Here is a 22,564-nt window from a genome sequence, read left to right as displayed (position 1 = left end):
GGAGAAAAAATTCAGTCTGGGAGCTGTAAGTTGTAATTAAACTTCTGTCCTTGTCTCTTTTTCTTCAAAACCAAACCTGAATCTCTATGTGAAATACAGGAGATGGGCTTGCAGCTTAATGTTAATTTGATTAAAAAGAGAGAGAGAGAAAAAAGGAGAGTAAAGAAATGGAAAAACGAGGTGAGAGCTGAAACGGCCGGAGCCGAGACAGAGAAATGATGAGTGTGGATGGTTTTGATGCGAGGGGAACTGATGACTGTGTTTGTCCGACTCCCTCCGTCCTCCAGCAGCAGTTCACAAACACACCATCGATTTTTTCAGTGAGAGATTTAATCCAGCGGCCGAGAGGAGGAGGAGGAAGGAGGAGGAGGAGGAGGAGGAGGCGACATTGCAGGACTGGATTTGTTAAAACTCAGGAAGGTGTTACAGCTTGTTTTTCCTCCGGGGGAGTTTGTTCAGCGTGCGAGCAGCAGAAAGTCAGTGATCAGAGGGAATATGAGATGAGGAAGTGGACGAAGCTGCTGCTGCATTTGACTCGGACTCTCTGCATCTATCTGTGTGTGTGTGTTGGTGTGTGTGTGGACAGAAACATCAGTATGTTAAACACAGACTCACACTCACACTCACACTCACTCACTCACCCATCTGGTTCTTGTTGGGGAGGTAGTAGGCGTTCAGGGCCTGAGGGGGGAGGAGCCACCTGAGGAGAGACACGATGTGTTAAAGACGAGATGACAATAGTAGGATAGAGCACACACATCCAAAGTGTTACAGGTAGAGGACTAACAAACAAACAGACTTTTAGAAAAAGGGTGAAGTCCGCAGACTGTTGTAGCTCCTCAGGGCCTCAGTGCCTCTAAATGCACAACTTCTATATCAATTTAATCTGATTATATTTTGTACCTGATGGATCCAATGTATTTAATCGATGTCCATACCATCTATCTATCTACATCAAATACACAATCCAACAACTCCAAAACACTCGTGGACAAGTTGTGACCTGCACATTCACCACGCTATGAGATAATAACAGAACGTTACGAGACAGAGTTATTTTAGAGGCAAATTCATGCAAAACCACTGATGCGCGTTCCTGTCGGGGGCAGTTTTTCAGCAAGCAGACTCTGCATTTACCTCTAAAACAACTCGTTCTGTTATTATCTCATAGCGTGGTGAATGTGCTGGTCACAACTTGTCCACCAGAGCGTTCTGGAGTTGTTGGATTGTGTATTTGATGACTTTGATGAGGGAAACCAAGAAATCCCATGAGCCTCCGTAGCGTAGCTCTGAGCAGCTCACGGTTCTGCTCTGCCGTTCTAAAAACAGCTTGCACCGACAATTAAAGGTAACGAACTTACTGCTAAGACTATACACGAATTCGGAGAGCGATTTGTGTATGCCGGCTTGCGGCGGCGCCATTGCTGCGGTGACATGTACCCGTCATAGTAAACTGATTCTCTATGACAGCATCATAAATAAGCTGGATTTGTGATGTTTAGTGCCCCCCTGTAACTGATTAAGGTATCTTACATGAATACCGATATTAATTTAGGAATTAATCATTTGTTTGAGCGATTAGCAGGAAAGATTAGAGTAACAGGGAGATAAGAGACTGTATCATAAACAATATAACATACCGGTACGTTATGCGTGCTGGCGTTAGCAAGCCAGCAGCGGGATATTTAATCATGTGGACAGGCTACATGAATAAAAACAACAACAACTTGTGCTTTGTTTTAGATATTCAAGAATATTTTATTGACCAGCTGGCCTCCGATGATCAGAAAAAACGTCAATTACAGGTCTCTGATTTATGGTCAAAATTACCTGAGCTCCGGATGGGTCGGACATATTTTACACCAGCTTTTAGACGACCATGATCACATCATATTGAAGGGATCAGTGAGACATTCACAGACCATCCACTTTTACCACGATGTGAAGGTAACGGTGAGAAGGGAGAGTAGCCAGGTTGTACAGGTCAGCTGTGACTGCGTCGCTGGCGGCTGCTGCTGACACGCTGTACGTAACGTTATGGTCTAAGCACGGACACTCCTTCTGAAGTAAGGGGCTGTGTTTTGCTGATATTAGAGCAGTCGAGGACGGCACATGTCCTCCCAGCCTTCCTAGACATATTTACAGAAGAGAAAAGGTCCACTTCTTGGCGCTTGCATTCAAATGCCCGCTTTGCGCACAGAACTCATCGCTGCCTGACTGGGAGCTGTCACCGCAGTAATGGCGGCTGCTCGACTAACTGACCGAATTCGTGTATAGGGGTTATGGCAATGGGCCAATTTGCCAAAATGTTGAACTATCCCTTTAAATACTCACCTTAGGTACATTTGTTGAACACTTGTTGTTTATATGTATTCATGTGTTTGACGTTTTTCTATCAACCTGCCCAGTTCCTCAGTTCCCTAACCTTTTTATTGGCTTTAATTGGGAAGTGGCACCAATGACTTATATGAACAAGGTGTCTCCTTTGTCCTTTATCCTGACGAAGATCTTTGTGATCTAAATGTTGATCTTATTGCTGACAATAAACATTTGAGGAGCTACAACACACTCTCTCTCTCTAACCCCCCGTCCCGCTGAGAAGCGAGGAGTGTGTGTGGTCCCACGGCCGACAAACTTCCTCTCTGCACATGAAACCGCCGACAGTTCCTTTATGATAATCCACTTAAAGCCAGAATAATCGATCGGCACAACCCAAATGACTAACTCTGAGAGATGCCCTTGTTGTTGTTGTTGTTGTCGTTTTTGTTGTTGTTGTTGAGAGAGAGATGGAGGGGGAGGAAGAAGAAGAAGAGGAGCAGCAGTGGTGATCCTGTGTTTCTTTATTTCCCTGAGTGAGCGATGAGAGGTTCAGGTTTTTTAAAAGCGATAAAAAGGGAGGAGTGTGTGATTTAACTCTTGGGGGGCTTTGAGTGTGGGCTAATGATACAGTTGTTCTGAGCACCGAGGAATACTAATGTGACTGTAATGTGTTGTCAGAGCAGAGAGACGCTCCTCTCTCCTCTCTCCACCAGCCCCCCCATCCTCCACTCTCTCTCTCTGCTGTTTTAGAAAAATGAAGCTTGTGTCCCACAGCACTTTTCCTCTCCGCCGCCTGGCTGTTGCAGATAAGTAAATCAAATGGATTCTCTGCAGCCGCGAGTGTCGATTCGATATCTGTTGCTTTTAATTTAGAGGCGCATCAACAAATATGTCAAACTATAAAAGGCGGATTCACGGGGGACACATGTTAGGCATGTCGAACGAATTAGTGGGACATGAAGCTGCACCGGCTCAGATACATTAACCCCACGATAATCGCTTTGTGTCGACGGCGAGTGTGTGTGGGGGTGTGTGAGACTCACGCCGTCTTGTCCACCTCCTCATGGATCTTCTGGACGGACAGCTTGATGTTGAACTTGATGCTGTTGAGGATGTTCTTGAAGTAAGTCTTCTCGTCCACGTCAAACTGTAAAAGAAAAACACACCGCACACTCAGATATGAGGTCAGAGCGAGGACGATTAGTTTAAGGAAATGTGAGGAGTAGATGATGATGATGATGAGTGTGACAGCTCTTTGATGTCTGAAAGCTAAATATGAAACCATCTTCTATGATGAGCAGCCGGTTCATTTCTAGTGTCTAGGATAAAGAGCGGGGAAAAAAACATCTAAAGCTCATTAATTAGCAACTCATATCTCAATTATTAAAGGTCCCATTTAGTATAAAGTGATGTTTCCATGTGTGGTGTGATTATAAAGCAGCTCTAGGTTCTATATTAATACTGTGAAAGTATCAAAGCCTCAGTCCACAGAGAAATGCACACAGCCTGTATTCAGAAACTGAGCCTTAAAACCAGCCGTCAGGACTTCCTGTCACTTTGTGATGTCACAACGAAGCAGTCACCCAAAGCCCCGCCCCCTCACCACCTGGACCCACCATCCATCCAACACTTTGCAGGATCCATGTGAGACTTTTGTGCATACTTAGATAGATAGATAGATAGATAGATAGATAGATAGATAGATAGATAGATAGATAGATAGATAGATAGATAGATAGATAGATAGATAGATAGATAGATAGATAGATAGAAAGTGTCATATCTATCTATCTATCTATCTATCTATCTATCTATCTATCTATCTATCTATCTATCTATCTATCTATCTATCTATCTATCTATCTATCTATCTATCTATCTATCTATCCTGTCTGCTGCTGCGTTCACATTAAAATGCACCGCAGTGGTTTATTTATTCTACACAAACTGAACCGATTTGTGTTTTTTGCTCCACAGAGAAATTTTAATGTAAGTTTCTTTTGAAACGTCTCCATCCGTTAAACTGACAGCAGACACATAATCTCTCTGCTGTTTGGTTTCTTTGTGTGTGTGTGCGGTTGTTTGGTTGTTTGGTCTCACAGGACCAGATGTGCTGCTGTCAGTGTGAGACAAAAATACACAACAACAACACCGACACCACAGACGACTCGAGCTCTGATTGTGAGGCAGCAGAGAGAGAGAGAGGTGGAGCTCAGTCACTGACTCCCGTCTGAGTCCTTTAAACCAGTGGTTCTCAAAGTGAGGTCCAGGGACCCCCAGGGGTCCTTGAGAGAGTTCAAGGGGGTCTGCAACTTTTTCTAGAAATTTTACCACTATTTCTAGAATTTTTTTAAACTTTTTTTTTTTTTTAGTAATTTTACCAGTTTCTTCTAAAATAAAATAAAAAAATGGAGAAATCTTACCACTTCCTTGTAGATTTTTTTTTTTTCAAACTTTTTTTTTTTTTTTTTTTAGGAGAATTTTTACAACCCTTTTTTTCCCCAAACTTTAAAATGTTTTTGGAGAAATCTTACCACTTTTTTTATAGAAACATTTTTGGAGAAATTGTATCACTTTTTTCCAGAAATTTCTCTACAATATTTCCAAAAATTCACACCATTGGCCCTAATGTGAACATACTGTACATTGACTAAAAAAGTAACGTTCTTCAGTCTCAGAGCAAATATTTGTGTATTTCTGGTGTTTGCTTCAAAATTTTGCCCAATGGGGGTCTGTGGCCTAATTTTTTCAATTTAGGGGTCCTTTTGAGAAAAGTTTGAGAACCACTGCTTTAAACCACCAGGAGGAAAACCAGTAACACCAGTAACACCTCACTCATTAATGTTGCTTTTAAAGACACCATTTGGTAAATGTGCTGATTCACTTTCTTAGATGTACCGTAAATTCTTGAATAAAAGCCGGTCTCAATTAGAGGCCGGGTCTGTTTCTATTTACGGTGTAAGTTCTTGCTCACCTCTGCTTGACAAAGGTCTGAGGACCGAAACGTTGTGCTTTTTTTTCCATATTAAAGTTTTTTGCAAGTCAAAGGACAGTGTGCGGGCAACTCTTTTCAATCAGTAACAACAGAATGATTTGAAAGGATTTTCCATCTTTACTGAGCATCAGATTTGTGCAAAATTAAATAAAAGCCTGTCTCTAATATGAGCCACGTCAGCGTCAGTTGAAGTAGGCTTACGTAATAAAAGCATGGCTGCTATTGGAGAATTTACGGTTTGTAAAGCTGCTGCCTGCAGACACTCACATCAGCAGCTCAGTGATGAAGTAATAATCACATGATGTGTTAATGAGTGAACTTCTGAGTCGAGGAAAGTAAAGTCTTTATGCTAAGCTAAGCCAAACTCTACTGGTGTCAGCTTAATACCGGTATTGATCCGATATTGGTACTTATCTTCTCAATTTTTCCCACAAATATTAATGAGAAGATATTTCCCCAAAATGTTGCACCATAACATGAACACTTTGATTTACACATAATACACAGGTTCATTAAACCTGCGTTCACTCTAATGTCCACCAGGGGGCAACTCTGCACAATATGATTTCATGCCGTCAGAAAACATGAAAATAAACACAAAACATAAATGTAAAAATGCTTCAGTTGCAACTTTAAGTCGAGGTTATACTACAAAATAACAGCCTGAACTATAAAATTGTATTTTAACATCAAATTAAAAGTAATTTCATAAAGTTTTGTGACTTTATCATTGTGTAATCTCTGGTTTTGAAAATAAATAACAGTTAATCACCATTATTATTGTTGTATTATGGGATAAATTCTGGATCCGAGCTGATGGAGCTTCTCCGTATTTGTACTCCATACGGCGCTGTGGAGTTAGGAGTCAGTCAATAAATCAGGTTTTTATTTGTTAATCATATGATCAGTGTGGACGATGTTAATCTGCAGAGTAACAGACTGAAGCTGTAAAACAAACGAAGCAGTAAACCTTTCCAATCAGTCAGAGACACCGAAGTGAAGCAGCCACCACCAACCACCACCACCTCAGACTCCTCTGCACCTCCGTCAGTTTACACTTCACAGGTTTATTTTTTTTACACTTTTCATTCTCTTCCTGCTGCATTTAAAGCAGAAACTCATCCCAGCCGTCCCCAGATGTGACGTATATACCCACCTCTGTTTATGCAGCCGTCCCCACAGCTTCTCTCCATCAACACTCTGCTGATTGCATATTTCTTGACAGCTGAGCTGCCACATTTTAAACACACTCTCTCCTCGGTCACATCTTCAGACTTAACAGTATATTATTTATTTCAACAGTCTCATCAGTGTGTGTTGGGTTCGTTCACTCCCTGTGCATGATGTCGTTTCTTTTTATTTTATTCTCCAGCTGAACACAATCACCCAGACTGCACTGTAATACCTGATGGAAAGTAATTCTACAGACAGAGGGAAGGAGGGAAGGAGGGAGGGAGGGAGGGATGCTGGGAAATGGGATGGGTGTATATGATGTGTGGGTGGTGGTGCATGGTGAGGATGACTGGACGGAGCGCAGCGAGGATAGGAAGCTCATGACTCACCCCGTATTCTTGATCTATGAGCTCAGGTTTGAGCAGGAAGTCTGGGTATCCTGTCATCACCATCATGTGCTTCAGCTGCAAGGAAGAGGAAGAGGAAGAGGAAGAGGATGAGGATGATGAAGAGAAGGAGAAAGTGGAGGAGAAACAACTGGTCCAACATCACTCCACATCCACTTTCTCTAACTAATAAACACTTATACTCTGCTCTGGCTTTCTGAAGCCGTGACACGCGCGCACACACACACACACACACACACACACACACACGCACATGCATCAACTAATCAAGCAAACCCAAAGTAATAGGATTACAGGGAAGCTCTTTATATTCAGCATGGCCTTCTAACAGGATTATAACTTCAGATTGTAAAAGTATTAGAGGGGATATCTTTCAGTGCAGACCCTAAATCAGCACCACAGAGAGATCCGGATTAGGCGATCCTCACTTCTCAATGTCAAGCCCTTCATGTTTCCTATCACACACTTCATCCATCTAAAGGAGCAATCAATCAATCAATCAAACTCAGCATAGAAAAGGAAAAAAAAGGGAATAATTACATCCTTTTCTTATACTAATGGGATGTGGATGTGTGAGTTAAGATTCTGGACCTTTGCTCTGGCTGCGTCCTTCGTGGCCTCGTCCATCCAGTCCAGTTCCTGCAGACGAAGTTTCAGGGAGTTTTTTATGTCCTCGACCAGCTCCTGTACCTGCAGGAGACACATCAGAGGGGAGCAGGGGTTAAAAACAATGAAAACAGACAGTTTGGGGCATTTAAAGCCCCGGTACAGAGCTTTTAACTCGATACGCAAAAGTCTCTGGTTTCTGCTGATGTGTCTCTGTTACCTACAACAGCAAATGAGCCCATCAGTGTGAAGATACGCTATTTCTAAGTAGTCTAATTCTACACCTCTGGAAGGCACGGTCGGGTTGGACCATGACGAAATTTTTTCAAAGCAAGTCTCGTCTTCTTTCCGATGTTTCCAAAACAAATCTACACGCGCCGGCCAGACAAACGTCTGCACGACAGTGAGAAATGCAGTCTTCATTCCGGCAAAATACCACCGTTTTCGTTTCCGCTTTTCCAACACTAAATGAAAAGTCTGTACAGGGGCTTTAACATGAGAAATTTTACTTTTTTTTTGATGTGTGTTTCTTCCTTGTTGATTTATTTATTGATCGCTTTAATGTTTTTTTATGCTCTAAATTGTTTTTAATTGTCTTTAATGTTTCTATCCAGGCCCATGAACTCGTACCAGTTCGATCTGGTACGAGTTCACGGGTAGGAAGTTACGGGTTTGCAACACGAGTTACGGGTTGCCTGGAATGATATAAGTCGTAAGTCGTGACTTGAAGTCGTGACTTGAACAGAGCATTAGTTTTAAAGGTGTGATGTCACAGACTTCCATGACCCAATCAGGATTCAGCAACATTTGAATTAGGCGCGTTTCCACTGCAGGAGTTCCTGGTAAAGGGAGGGGGCAGGGGGCCTCTTCCGGCGACGTGCAACAGTTTCAATCATCGTGCAATTGTTGTGCAGCGACAGTCGACATGCACCAACGGCCCTCGGCCCCGGCCCCCGTAATGTAGGATCTACTGGGTGGATCCTTTGTTGTCCCCCCAAGATTCATTGCAGGGCAGTAATAAAAGTAAACAAAACCAACAGAAAGCTTAAAGATCTCACTTTTAAATCTATGTTTGGGGTTTAAGCTCAGTTCAACAGTAAAACAAAAAAAAACTCTAACTCTAAAAATCAAACTGTATAGATAAATACTGAAGAGCAGAGTTAAAGTGCCTTAATAATTAACTAATGATTCATATTTCTGTTACACTGCCGCAACGGTTCATCTGTTTGACGATGTTTTTACCACTGATTACCCAGCATGCACCTGAACCTCACCACTGTTTCCAGCTGTAAGACGCAGCAGCAGCAGCAGCAGCAGCAGCACATGTGTCTGAGCCGTTTCCAGCTGCAGAAGAACTGACTGTGACTGTGGTTCTTCTCCGTCTGTTTCTGCACCAAAGCTGCAGACGTGTGCGTGCAGCGCGATAACAGCCACATGATTAACTCTGCACAGTCGTCATAAAGAGAGCGAGTGTGGAGCCAAACCACCATCAATTAAACCCTGAGCGTTCAAATTGTCTTTTGTCCGTCTTTTTTTCCCCCTTCATATTCCAGAGAAACTCCTCAGAGCTCCATAAAAATAAAAACTGCTTCTAGTCGTCTTCACCTGTAATTAAAGGGACACGATGAGTCCGTCTGATGATGCTGTAGGAAAATTCAATGCAGCTGAATCAGAGACATCGCTACACAAATCCAGATGTTTCTCATGAGAGACACCAAGACTTCATGTCCCTCTACGATATCTGGTTTTAGCACCATAACACAGTTCGTCCTCCTCTCTTTCTCTCTCTGTCTCCTCTGTCTCACGTCCTCGGCTCTGAAGCTCATTAGCTCGTGCTCACGCTGAGGCGAACGTCAGTCAAGGCTGCACACACACACACACACACACTTCAGCTCCGGCCTCAGGTGTCTGGATCCTCCGCTGATGATAACAAGGTCTCCAGCCTGAGTGGACGGACCGACAGACAACTAACTGGTCCAGACCGGAGTCTACTACGAGTCATGTGAGGTGGACATGGACGATACCGAGAGACGAATCCCTCTGTATTCACCAGAAAAGCTCCATTAGCTGGAAAACGTCCCCCCGTCAGTTTCTTTAACAGAACATTAGAGGCTTAAATTTCAATTAAAGTTCAGTCCAGAGAGAAAGCGAGCCGCGTCCAGAGCTGATCCAGTCGTATCAGACCTGTTTTATGACTTTCAGCCCTGAGCTTTGACAGATATTTGAAAGTCTGCAGGAGAAGAAGAAAGAGAGATAAAGAGGAAGAATATGGAGGTGAAGAGGAGATGATGGAGGGCTTAGAGAAAGAAGTCTGAGGTGACAGAGGTTAGAAATCCCATCGGGAACCAGATCCCCATGTCCTGCAGTGGACATGACAGCAGGTGGGAATAAGTATGGAGGGAGGATTAGGGTGAAAAAAGAGGAGGCCAGGTGGTGAAAAGGTGGAGGATTAGAAATGAGCGACCTGGGCGGAGGGTAAAATAGAAGCATGAGAGAGTGAGAGACGACTCGATGTTTCCAGATCGAAGAAGAAGAAGTCACAGTCCTGGGAAACGTTTGTTTTCCACGTTACTGTTAAATATTAAAGATGGTTTTCCATTTGAATATTGTGTAGATTCATGTCACGTCGTTGAAAACACGATGCTCTTAAAATTTTTAGTCCACGTGGTGTCGGGAACATGTTTGTTAAATAAGTGATGATTCAGTAAAAACCCGACACAAAGGTTCAGTCTGAAACTCATTAAATCTCACGTGTCTGAGGTTTTGAAGCACGTTACGACCTCCATGATGTTGAGCTCTGTTTGTGCAAATTTAAAGTGAAAGTGAAAGAAATTTCCCTCAGTCTGTTTGATTTGGGTTTTGTTTTGTTTTTTGGGGGGAATTTTTGTTTTTACTTTTTCATTTTTGTTTTCATATGAGAGTTATTCCATGTTTTCAACTCTGTCTCCACGTATCTATCACAGGTCAATGGTAGGAAGACTGAAGAAGAACGATGATGTTATCGCAGGTTCACGCCACAAACTACAAAGATTTAATCATTAAGCAGGAGGTACAGTGGGTCCTCCAGTCCACAGTGACCCAAAAATTGTATGTTAATGCTAGAAAAACAGTGCAATTTGTGGGTTAAAGCAGTGTGTGAATGGCTGAATGTGACCATTACTGTAAAGTCCTTTGAGTGATTGTTAACATCAGAAAAGCTTGATATAAATGTGGGTCATTAAAATTCATAGTTCTTGATGTTAAAATACAAAAACAACCACTAAACTTCCTGTTTTGCACAAACTAACAAGAGACGAACTGGTCTTTTACTTTCTTACATCAACTCATTGGTATCTTTTAACGAAAGCTCATATCAAATCGAAAAACAATCTTAAATGTACTTCCTTTTTATCGTTATGGCAATTTAAATCCTTAATTTGATTTGATTTTAACACCAACTGCTTCTGTTTTTTGATTCATCTTCCTGATTGTCAGTTTATTTTTAATGTGATCTTCTGTTGTTTGTGTTGATTGTGTATTTTGAATATACTTCTTTGTCTCGACTTCTGTATATTGTAAATGAGGTTGCTACCTCAATATATTTCCCAGTCTAAATAAAGGTTATAATAAAGACTAGAAAAGCACTGTACAACTGCTGAACAAACAGGAAATGATGCGCTCACTGGTCAATCAAATGAAACAAAGCATCGACCAAAACTGTGCCCTTCCAGAGTTGATATTTAATCCTTTGTTTCTCGAGACTGATTTTTAATTAATAACAGTTAAAATTAAATCATTGAATGAATATGGACAAAATGTTATCACAACCCATTCATCTGTCCACACACACACACACACACACACACACACACACACACACACACACACACACACATACACACCCACCTTGGCCTTGCTCTGCGAGGAGAAGTGCTGCTGGACGAACAGGGCTCCCAGGGCCATGCCAAAGTGTTTGTTGGCCTGCGTGAGGCAGAGCCGGCCGAGCTCCAGCTGCTGCTCGGTGCCGTCGATCTCCCTGGAGAACTCGTGGATGGTGCTGCGGAAGGCGGTGGACAGGTGTTCGCTCAGCGCCGCCACGATGCGCCACAGCATGTAGTTGTGGAGGACCCTGGGCCACAGAGAGAGGAGAGGAGAGGAGAGGAGAGTCAGGGTCGGTTACAGCATCACTGATCCGCTGTGGATTCAAGGCCTGTTTGAAAAAAAAGCTTCAGAGGCAGTGAACGCACCACACTGATCACTCTCTGTTCTCTTCACTTAATTAGCCGAGCCGTCTGATAAGTGCTCTAACAGCTCCCCACAGAAAACCGCTCTCTCCGATGATTCATTAAACAATAATTATTATAAATATATTCATACAGCACCTTTAAGAGCTAGAGTTTACAAAGCGAGTTCACAATCAAAGCAGGAGCAGGAAAAAGGCAGGAGGCTAAATAAAATATCAAAACAGGCAATAAAGCATCATAAAAAAACAAAGCTGCACGCTGAGGTCGAAGCAGGAAATAAGGAAAATAAACAAGGTAAAGATAAAGAGAAACGACACACAATGTACTTCAATATAAATAAGGACAATTACAGAGTAGAGGATGATAGAGAGACGAATAAAGGGGGTGTTTGTAAGTTTTAGTTTGAAAAAAGCTTCAGACATCTTTATTGTGTTTGTAAGAGAAGAGGTTATTTGTCTTCTGGACAAACTGAAAACTGCAGTGACTCGCTATCAGAAAATGATGCTAGGTGGTTCCGGTGATAACTTACTTGTTATTTATTGGCAATTTCTTGACATTTTCGCGTAATTAATTAGCAGCCTGTAAATTAAAGGACTACCAATTTTTTTTTTTTTTTTCCAAAAAATGTTTCAGAAGTGATAAAAGACTGGTATGGCAGAGCTGTAGGCTATTACTAGGACATGTTTATACGGAGGTTTTTTAAGACACATTTCTTTGTGTAAAACCAATAGAAAAAACATGCAAAATCCTTTTCTTATACTTCATCTCTGAAAATCATTTTTTTCACAACAAAATCAAGCTGCAAAATATGGAAAAAAAACTGGCTTCAAGTAACAGAATATAAGTTTTCTTTCTCTTAACCAAATAAAACACAATCAAACTCCTAAACATTATGATTAAGTCCTAAATAGTCTAAAAATAACTTGTTTACTAGGCTTCAACCTGTTCCCTCAATCAAACAATCAATCCAACATGGCAGACTAGTCGTCGTAGTCGTAGCTGTAGCTGCTAATGCTAACGCTAGCCTTGCAGCAATAGCAAAACTTTCAAACTGCTCTTTTAAAAGATGAGAAACATCTTCTGCTATGAAATGAGTTTGACAAAACTTAAAACACAGGGTAACAACAGCACAACCAGAGAGAAAAGTCACAAATTAGCTTCTTTAGCCACCCCATGCTAATGATCATACCAGGCCAAATACAGTACAGCTACAGCAGAAGAAAAGGGTGTGTTTTATTCCCTCTGAATTCACCTGTCAGAGGTGAAAAGACTTGAAGTTTCACTTTTTAATAGTCACACAGTGTCACTGTAATGTGACAACACCGACGCCGCCGACACCACAGCCACAGCAGCAGCATCTTCTTCTTCTTCACGTCTTTGTAGCAGTGACATCTGCTGAGTGGAGCTGTTATCTTCCTCCATCTGGACTTTCTAAACTTTCTGGGGGTTTTTTTTTTCTCCATTTGCCCTCTGAGCCGCTCAAGAGTCAGAAAAGTTGGGGAGTAAAACAAAACAAAAGCGAGACAGTGATAGAGAGCGAGTCGCAAGGAGTCAACAGGGTCCAACAGTTAAAGGACGCCCGCCACCCGCTACTACCCGCTACCCATCCAGAGTGAGTCACAGCAGAGAGGGGTGAGGGAGATGTCGAGCGGGAGGCGAGAAAATGGATCGTTCCTTTAAGTATTCAAGCTGTGTCTTCTCCCCCCAGACGATGGAGGGCTGGCGTGTCCTCCTGCCCCCACTGGGCGCACACATCTAATCTGCCCTGCAGGGACAAATGCCCCCTCCTCGCCTCCCTCCCCCGTCACTCGCCTCCTGCTGCGAAGCTCCATACGAACCTCGAGGCAAGTTGTTGTTGTTGTTTCCTCCTGTTTTTCCCCCCTTCCCTTCTTCCTTCCTTAAATTTTTCTCCATATGCATGACAGATATTAAATCAAGAGCGCCTTGGCAACAGCACCCCGAGGTCCCGCCAACAAAGCACTTGTGAAGTGAATTTAATTGACGGGAAAAGAGGAAAAAAGGCGAGAGGAGGAGGAGGAGGAGGTGGAGGTGGGGTAAATGAATGAACGCGACACTCTGCGGTGTCCTTGATCATCAGCGCCATCAGTTAATCAACACGTGTTACAGGTGTGGCGGTGGCGGCAGCGGCGGCGCTTGATTAGCCGCCATTGGTGTCACTTTGTCGTCACCTGTTTGTTGCAGATGATTTGTTTGCCCCCCCAAAAAAGGGGGAAAAAAATAGTGTGTCGACATGTACAGAGAGTCATCTATATGTTAATATGTAAATACTGCAGCGTTTCTCCGGCGACGTGTGGGAGCGATGGCGAGATGAGCAACGTTTGACTCCAGGCGTCTTTGGAGAAAAGTAATGACAGTAATCTCTTGGAGTAAAGGAGGATAATCCACAATGAAAAAAAGAAAAACGAACTCACAATGCTAATTAAATTTGCAGTCGTGGTTTGCCTGAGCCAGAGTGTGTTGGTTTTTTTTTTAGTTTGCGACTGGAGTTGACTACAGCGGAGGATTAGACCGGAGCGTCCTCAGCAGAAAACAGGACAAACATTACTCATTTTCAAACACTTCAAACCTCCGTGTGTCTGAGCGCCGCTGACAGCAAACCTCTTATGTTCTTATGTAAATGAAGACTGATAAAAGACGAATTGTGGCGCGATGCCGTTAGATCCAAAACAAATCATTCTGTAACCAGTCATCAAATTATTGTTATATTGATTTAGAGCCGCTGCCGTGGCTGGAGGCCACTCTGCTGAGGACAGGAGGAGAAGTGACAGGATGGAGCTGATAAGATGATAATGAGGCTGTGCTGGGTATCAGTAGTAATGTACAATGTACTGTAACTTTGCTTGTAGGTAATTAGTAAAGTAGTTTTAACATGAAGGAGCTTGAGCCAAAAGTTGCAGTTCCTCTTCTGACCACTAGAGTGAGTCTCCAACAGTGAGTCAATTCCCATAGACTCCCATGTTAACTCACCTCTTTACATATTGCGGGCTTAAAAATATGTATAATTGAGGCTGTGGCCACTTTCAAGGGGAACTAAAAAAATAAACGGTCGAGCAGTGCAGTGGTAATGTCCAAAATATCTCAGACTGTTTATTTGTGTAAAGAAATCATCACAACAAGGAAAAAGTGTTTGTTTCTGTGGCGGGGAGAAGGCGCTCTGCGATTGGATAGTAATGTCTTCCCAGGACGTTCCAGAGTTAGGCTGTCTGAGGTGAGTGATTACATGCAAAAACACAAAGTTTATATTGTTTATACTCAGTATAACTGTACACTATATGAGTTCAGTGGTGTGTCATAAGGATTCCAGTCATGTACCATAGATATTTGATTGTTTTTTGAGTGTTTGTTGTGGTTGAAAGAATTGCCCCCATTGGTTAGCGTTGTCGCTATCCCTAGCGCCGTCTACCCATGGTGTAACTCCGGTTTGCCTGCATCAATTTTAGTTGCATTTTTTACTCCCCCCAACACTGGGTGACCATCAGGAAAACGACGAGGGGTCAAAAATGGCCTGCTTACAGCAGAGCAGAGTGACTGACAGACACAAACACTCTATATAAGTGATTGCCGTCGGAAGATATAACTATTTAAGACTTATATTACTGTAACACAAATATTCCGCTTACTTCTGCTTTAAGTGTTGGACCGTCTGGTGTGATTCTCTAAAAACAAACCTCAAATGCTAAAAAAGGCAACAAACTTTTCCTCTAAACTTAACAAACAAGGTGATTAAAACAAATTCTCTCCAACACACAAACACACCATCATTTCATCTCTGGCTCTCCTGGGTAAAAAAAACCCTCCTCCCTACAAATGAGGTCAAATTACCCAGCTCTCCCTTCATGCACATCATGTGTCAGCGCGAGCTTCACACGGAGAGACGGAGTCGCTGCTGAATGAAAGCAGAGAGTCAGTCAGATAGTCCGCCGGTCGGCCGGTGGAGAGCAGATCAGGTGGAGTTAGACCTTAATCACTGGAGGACTGAGTGAAGGCTCATTAGCTGAAGGGTTTTTAATGGAGCTAGTTAGAGAGACGAGGGTCGGACTTTCTAACTTACATCATAAAAAAAACAAAAACAAACTCCTCCAAACACCAGAGACAGAAAAATCGCAAAGCTTTATTGACGCTGGAGACTTTTCTCACCGTGGCATGACTGTGTATATTTTCAGCTCAGGAGGCCCCCCCGCTGGGAATCAAACCTTGACTGCTACAAAATAAAAAATAAAAAAAAAGCTACAGATCCATGAAATCCACCGTTTTGGCGAGCTGCTTTATGTGAAAAACGCTTCACATCCGCCACCGGGGAGTGTAGCTATATATTACTTTAAAGTGGTGGACGCAGCAGGAGGTCGAGTCTCTGCAGCGTCTCTCTGGATTTACTCACCAAATATATTGTATGTTTAAACACACCTAAATAAACACACGTGAAATGATAAGACTCACTTGCCAGCCTTCAAACACACACACACACACATATACATGTATACACACCCTCGAGAGTGACGGATGAACAGAGGGAGCAGATGGAGGGAGAGAGAGAGAGAGAAGGGGGGGAGACGCTGGTGCTTTCCCCTTCATTGGAGGCCTGCTCATCTGGCTAATGGGATTGGCTGCAGTCACCGCAGTGCATGGGGACTGCACACACACACACACACACACACACACACACACACACACACACACACACACACACACACACACACACACACACACACACACTGGGAGACAGAGAAGTAAAAGAAAAGAAAGATGGATGGAGGATGAGGAGATGAAGGTGCGACTTCTCTTGTCAGTCGTCGTGTATGATGTGAAAGCCATCAGCATGAGCGTCGGAGGAGAGAACAACAAGAGAGAGGGACTGGGTCAATGTAGATGCCTATAAAAGACGGAGAGTGTGTGTTGTTGATGATGGAGGGATTGAGAAATGGACAGAAAGAAAATGGGACGGCGACGGATTGATGGAGTCGTCAATAGCAGCGTTAAAGCGCCGAGAATGGAGAGGGAGGAGAAGAGAAGAAGTGAAGCGTGGAGGGAGAAATGATGGGTGGTAAAAGGAAAGGATTAGGATGGATGGATGGATGGATGGATGGAAGAAAACACCAGGAGGTTTTATAGGAACGAAGGTAAAAGACAAACAAGGAGAAAAAAAGAAGAAGAAATAAGAAAGTAAGAGAAAGTATGAGAAAGGAAAATGTAAGGAGGCCCGGAAGGACAAAAAACTGTGGCATGGGAAAAGATTGAACGATGGAAATGATAAAAGACGAGCAGAGGAGACGGGAAAGTAAAGAAACACAAGTCAAAAGAGGGGAAAGCTGGGAATAAAAAAAAAAGAGTGAAATGGAGGGAAGGGTTGATCAATCACCTGAAACGCACAACTGACTGACAGTGTGTGTGTGTGTGTGTGTGTGTGTGACACCTCTTCACCTCTCAAACTGCAGCTTCACTTTGTTTCCTGCAGTTTAACAACAGTCCAAACTTTTCCTCCCTGTTTTTCTGCATTTGCTCAACGTCAGTCTGTCAACTGTGATACAGCTTCAGGTCTGACTCGCACACTGCAGCTGTGTGTGTGTGTCTGTGTGTGTGTGTGTGTGTGTTCAGCCGAGTATAAAAGAACACAATAGAGTTTTCTGTGGTCCATTAGTGTCCTGCAGAGGAACAAACCCACCTTCCCATCTGCTCTACTGGACAATGATGCGACAGGTCGACACCTCCGCTGCGACCCCTGACTCCTAATGCACAACACTGTACAATGGGTCTGTGTGTGTGTGTGTCTGTGTGTGTGTGCGTGAGCTTCATGTAAACCTTTACATGTATTATTTTTTTAAAATCAAACTTTTGTTCTGATGCTGCAAGAAACTTTCTGTGTATTTCATAAGTGACTGATGTGCATTTAAGGGATAGTTCAGTTTATTTCATTTAGGCAAATAGGTCCATTGCCATAATCCCTATAGTCATAGCAGTAGGTTCGTTACCTTTAATTGTCGGTGCAAGCTATTTTTAGAACGGCGGAGCAGAGCCGCTGCTCAGAGCTACGCTACGGAGGCTAAGGAGATTTCTTGGTTCATCAAACTCATCAAATACAAAATCCAACAAATCCAAAACGCTCTGGTGGACAAGTTGTGACCTGCACATTCACCACACTATGAGATAATAACAAAACGTTACGAGACAGAGTTGTTTTCGAGGCAAATGCAGAGACTGCTTGCTGAAAAACTGCCCCCGACGGGAACGCGCATCTGCGGTTTTGCATGAATTTGCATCTAAAACAACTCTGTCTCATAACGTTATTATCTCATAGCGCGGTGAATGTGCAGGTCACAAGCGTTTTGGAGTTGTTGGATTGTGTATTTGATGAGTTTGATGAGGGAAACCAAGAAATCCCATTAGCCTCCGTAGCATAGCTCTGAGCAGCTCGCGGCTCTGCTCCGCCGTTCTAAAAATAGCTTGCACCGACAATTAAAAGTAACGAACCTACTTCTAAAACTATAGGGATTATGGCAATGGGCCAATTTGCCAAAATGTTCAACTATCCCTTTAAAACACAAAGTATTTCCTGGTTTAAGCTTCTCAAATGTGACGATTTGCTTTGATTGCAGCATGAGAACGTTTTTAGACACTATCTTTACTATTTTCAAGCATTTTATTTGCTAAAAGAGTCTATAAATTAAAGAAATAATCACATTAAATAACTGGGATGAGATCATGTTGTGAGAGAGTCATCTGAAGAAGCTGAAATTTGTTGAATTTACTGTCTGTTATTATTAGTTGCCATTGGCTCTGGTTCTGTCAGTCCAAACTCAAATATCTCAACAACTATTTCAATGTACTGCTGTGTTTTTTCCTACAGACATTCATGGTCCCCAGTGGAAGGACCTTGATTAATGTGTTGACCTCTGACCTCTCATCTGTGAGCTCCCTGTCAGTTTCTGTGAGTCATTCAGCAAAAACCTCCTCATTTATGTCTCTACCTCTGCAGATGTTCACGGTCCCCAGAGGCTGAAACCTCATGACTTTGTTGAACCACAGACTTTGACATGAGTGTGTGTGTGTGTGTGTGTGTGTGTGTGTGTTTTTAAGCTGCTGCTTGTGTTAACCCTCTTTTGGGAGACACTGTAAAAACTTTATTATCTAAAACCTCAGTTTATGACCAAAAACCTGTAAAACTAACGAGGTTCCCATCAGTCACAGCTGTATTTTGGATTTTTTTTCTCCCCTTGCCAGCATCCTAACGTGCTAATCTAAGATGGAGAACATGGTAAATACAACAGGCTACCCTATAATCTTTTTGTTATATTGTTAATATTGTTATATTGAACAATAATTTAGAGCTGCGACAATTAATCGATTATTAAATTAATTGTCAACTATTTTGATAATAAAATAATTGGTTTGGGTAGTTTTTTAAGAAAAAAAATCCAAATTCTCTTATTTCAGCTTCTTAAATGTGAATATTTCTGGTTTCCTTGTTCCTTTATGACAATAAACTGAGTATCTCTGTGGTTTGTGGACAAAACAAGACATTTGAAGACGTCATCTTGTGGTTTGGGAAACACCAACTGATATTTTGTGTGGACGACGACGGGCTCTAAAACCGAACTGCTGCTCCAAGTGTGTTAACCCAACACTGTGAACTCTGTATCACTTGGTTGATGTTTATGCTGCAATCAAGTCAATCATAAAATCAATTACTAGGAACAGAAAACACATCACACTTTCACATAATTACCCCACAGGAAAAACAGAAGAAGGAGGAGGAGGGTCTTTTGTTTTTTTGTTTGTTTGTGTGTTTTTTTGCAGCGTCAGGTTCAAAGTCCTGGTGTTTTCTCTGTGTGAATGGCTTCAGTGCTTCAGTTTCCTGGTGTCTGTACTTATTTATATATGTGTGTGTGTGTGTGTGTGTGTGTGTGTGTGTGTGTGTGTGTGTGTGTGTGTGTAATGTGCTGTTTTCTTGCGACTGGTTAATAACTGGCAGCGGAGGAGAAGGACTCCTTGATGTGAGGAACTGGGGCATTTTCAACCAAGTGCTCATAAGCTATGCTAATGAGTTACACCTCTCAGAAAATGGAAAACGCTCTGTTCCTCCATTTGTATGTGAGTGTGTGTGTGTGTCAATGTGTGTGTGTGTTTAATGCCAACCTTTGTTTAAAGCCTGATAATAAACTAGCAGGGAGAAGGAGGCTGGAGACAGACTGGAGGTGGAGAAAGAGTAAAAAGAAAAGAAAAATAGAAAGAATGACAACAGAGAGGAGGTGAGATAGAGATAGAGAGAGGGAGGGAGGGAGGGAGGATGACAGGAGGCAGAGGAGTGATAGAAGCAGAGATGGATGGGAAAACAGAGGGAGAGGGGCCAGATGGAGGGAGAGAAAGGAGGGCAGGGAGGTGTTGAGAGATCGAGGCAGAATCAGGCGAAGGAGAGGGGGATCACACAAAGTTGAAGAGGAGAGAGAGAGAGATCAAGAGACAGATGGAGAGAAAAGACGAGAGGAGGGTGAACGAGAGGAGAAAGACACTGACTCAGAGAGAGAGAAAGAGAGGAGGAGGAATCTGTCGATGTACGGAAGAAAAAAGCTGCTTTTTCCCACTAAAACTCAGTCACAGTAGAAAAAAAAGGTAGAAACTGTTTTCACTCCGGGGTCAAACGACTGCAGCAGCCGCAGCTGTTTATCGGCTCTGACTGACACTGATAGTGACTCTGCTGTTCAACCAGACCAGGCTGCGCTGCATTCAAAGATGGAAAAAAGAAAGGAAAAGTGAGATGCAGCCCTGCAATAAGTTTCAAAAACACACGACCACTGATCACAGACTGAGGCAACAACAGGGTCGTTTTAGGTTCAGGCTTCAGACTTGGACAGATCATGTTACACACTTAGGGACGCAGTTTATACTCTTTTATATAGGCTATTAGTGTTGGGAAAGTTTTTTTTTTTTTTAATTATTATAGTTACACATTAGTTTCCCCAAAAAGTATTGCATTACTTCTTTATAAAATGCTCAGATATGTCAAATTATTTGGACTCACCCCCCTAACCTCCCGTTTATCTGGAACTATAACCAACTCACTCAGTATTCCTCCGCACAGGCGCTGTATCACTGCCCCTCTTCCACAAACCACTGATCCAAACATCTGATAGACGGAGTGATACAGCGCATCGTGGAGCCTAACTGTACGGCTTTTTGATGGACTGAAAGAAAATGGGTATATAATGTACACTGGAATTAATGTATTATGTCCCGTTCACTTACATAAGCGAGCGTTACTTCCTGCTTTCGCTTAGGCTCTCTATAGTGCTCACATTGGGCCTCATTCACCAATATCTTCTTAAGAACCTTCTTAGATTCTTTCTTAAGTTGTTCTTAAGAAGTTCCTTAAGAAAACCCTACGTCAGATTCATCAACGCGTTCGTAAGCCTCAGAATTGTTCGCAGCTGTGTTCTTATGCCATCTCCTCGTAAGTTGAGGGCGTGTGCCAGGTGAGTCTAATTAACATAGGATTAGCATAGGTAACAGCCCCATCAATGCCCGTAAAAGGGCATGAGACTGCAGGGCCGTGTGCACACAGCACCCACAGGCACTGAGCAGAGAAGGTGAAGTGAGAAAGAAAGTTGAAATGCTCAAATGAAAATCTGGGAGGGAGCACCAGACTCCAAACGTAAAAAGAACTTAAGTAGTGAAGTGGCGCTACTGCGGCAGGAATGAAACAAAGAAACAAACAAAAGGCTTATATGTAGTTTATATTTTATATTTATATTTAGTAGCGTCAGCTCTTCGGTTGTTATCAGAGAGACACTCTCACATGTGCCATCATAAATATCATCATATTATCACATATGAAAAAAAAACAGTTGTGTGTAGTGTGAACACTTACAGTAAGTGCACTGTTGCAGCCCGCAATTAGGAAAAAAAATCATATTGGCAGCTGTATGCCCCCCCCCAAAGAAAAGGGGGGAAAAAAATGATATGAATTAAGTGTCTATAATGTTTTTTTAAGAGACTGAAATGATTCGTCAATTATTATTATTAATATATATGATTATTAAAAACATCATAAAAGATAAGAAAATAATTCTTATTCAAATCATATAATATCATACAACTGCAGAACAAAAGAAAACGCTAAAATCGGTTATTTTTGCAGAAGTCTCAGCACTTAAAAGTGCGTAAGTATACTCCTGACTGTTCGTAGATTTTGTTCTTAGTTAAGAACAAATTCTGGATAAGAAAACATTCATGAATGCCACAATCTTCGTAAAAACTTCGTAAGTAGGACTTAAGAACAAATTTGTTCTTAAGAACGGTTCGTGAATGAGGCCCATTGACTCTAGACCCACGTGATCACTATAAGCGGTTTCCACTGTACTAAAATCAAGAACTGTAATGTCAAAAGATGGAACAATTTGTCCTCCTACTGAGTTAAAAGTCAGATTTATCATCATAATTGATTGACTTCATTCTGATTGTTGTTATTTCTAGTCCTGACCTTCCCCCCCTGTTATTTGCTGGTCCTGTTTAAAAACCCATTACTTTGACTTCCTGCTGTTTGTCATGAGGATGGCAGCGTCTCACATGTGCTCAGGCTGCACATTTAAATGTTTGTGTCGCTTTTACTTTTCCACCACTTTGGTAGTTTGGACTGATAGCAGGTGAAGTGAAGCAGGTAAATACTGAGATAAGATAAACACTGCAGCCCCCCATCACCCTGCAGACGTACACATAAAGGCACGACCTGCATTTGATTTCACAACTAAGTGAAAGTAAGTCCCTCCGCACTCGTATCAACCTAGAAACTGCAGCTGAGTGAGTACAACAAGTGATAAAAGGCGGAGAAG

At 42.3% G+C, this 22,564-nt stretch overlaps 1 protein-coding gene across 3 annotated transcripts in view; it reads right to left on the bottom strand.

Moving 5' to 3' along the window:
* The window catches only part of ecel1 (endothelin converting enzyme-like 1), a 59,364-nt gene that overhangs the window by 16,416 nt on the left and 20,384 nt on the right, over positions 1-22,564 (bottom strand). For all 3 annotated transcript variants that reach the window (XR_015037458.1, XR_015037459.1, XM_085795059.1), the window contains exons 8-12: positions 11,386-11,608; positions 7,486-7,584; positions 6,877-6,951; positions 3,363-3,466; positions 642-700 (exon numbers count right to left, since the gene is read on the bottom strand). Coding sequence is in view for 1 of the 3 variants with exons in the window: in XM_085795059.1 (XP_085651185.1) it covers positions 642-700; positions 3,363-3,466; positions 6,877-6,951; positions 7,486-7,584; positions 11,386-11,608 (560 nt within the window). In the remaining 2 variants the exon portion in view is untranslated. The remainder of the gene's footprint in view (positions 1-641; positions 701-3,362; positions 3,467-6,876; positions 6,952-7,485; positions 7,585-11,385; positions 11,609-22,564) is intronic.

The sequence above is a fragment of the Trachurus japonicus genome, chromosome 13 (assembly GCF_045865225.1).
Source record: "Trachurus japonicus isolate A0001 chromosome 13, Traja_1.0".
Classification (NCBI taxonomy): Eukaryota; Metazoa; Chordata; class Actinopteri; order Carangiformes; family Carangidae; genus Trachurus; species Trachurus japonicus.
This window is presented reverse-complemented; position numbering and strand designations above follow the sequence as displayed.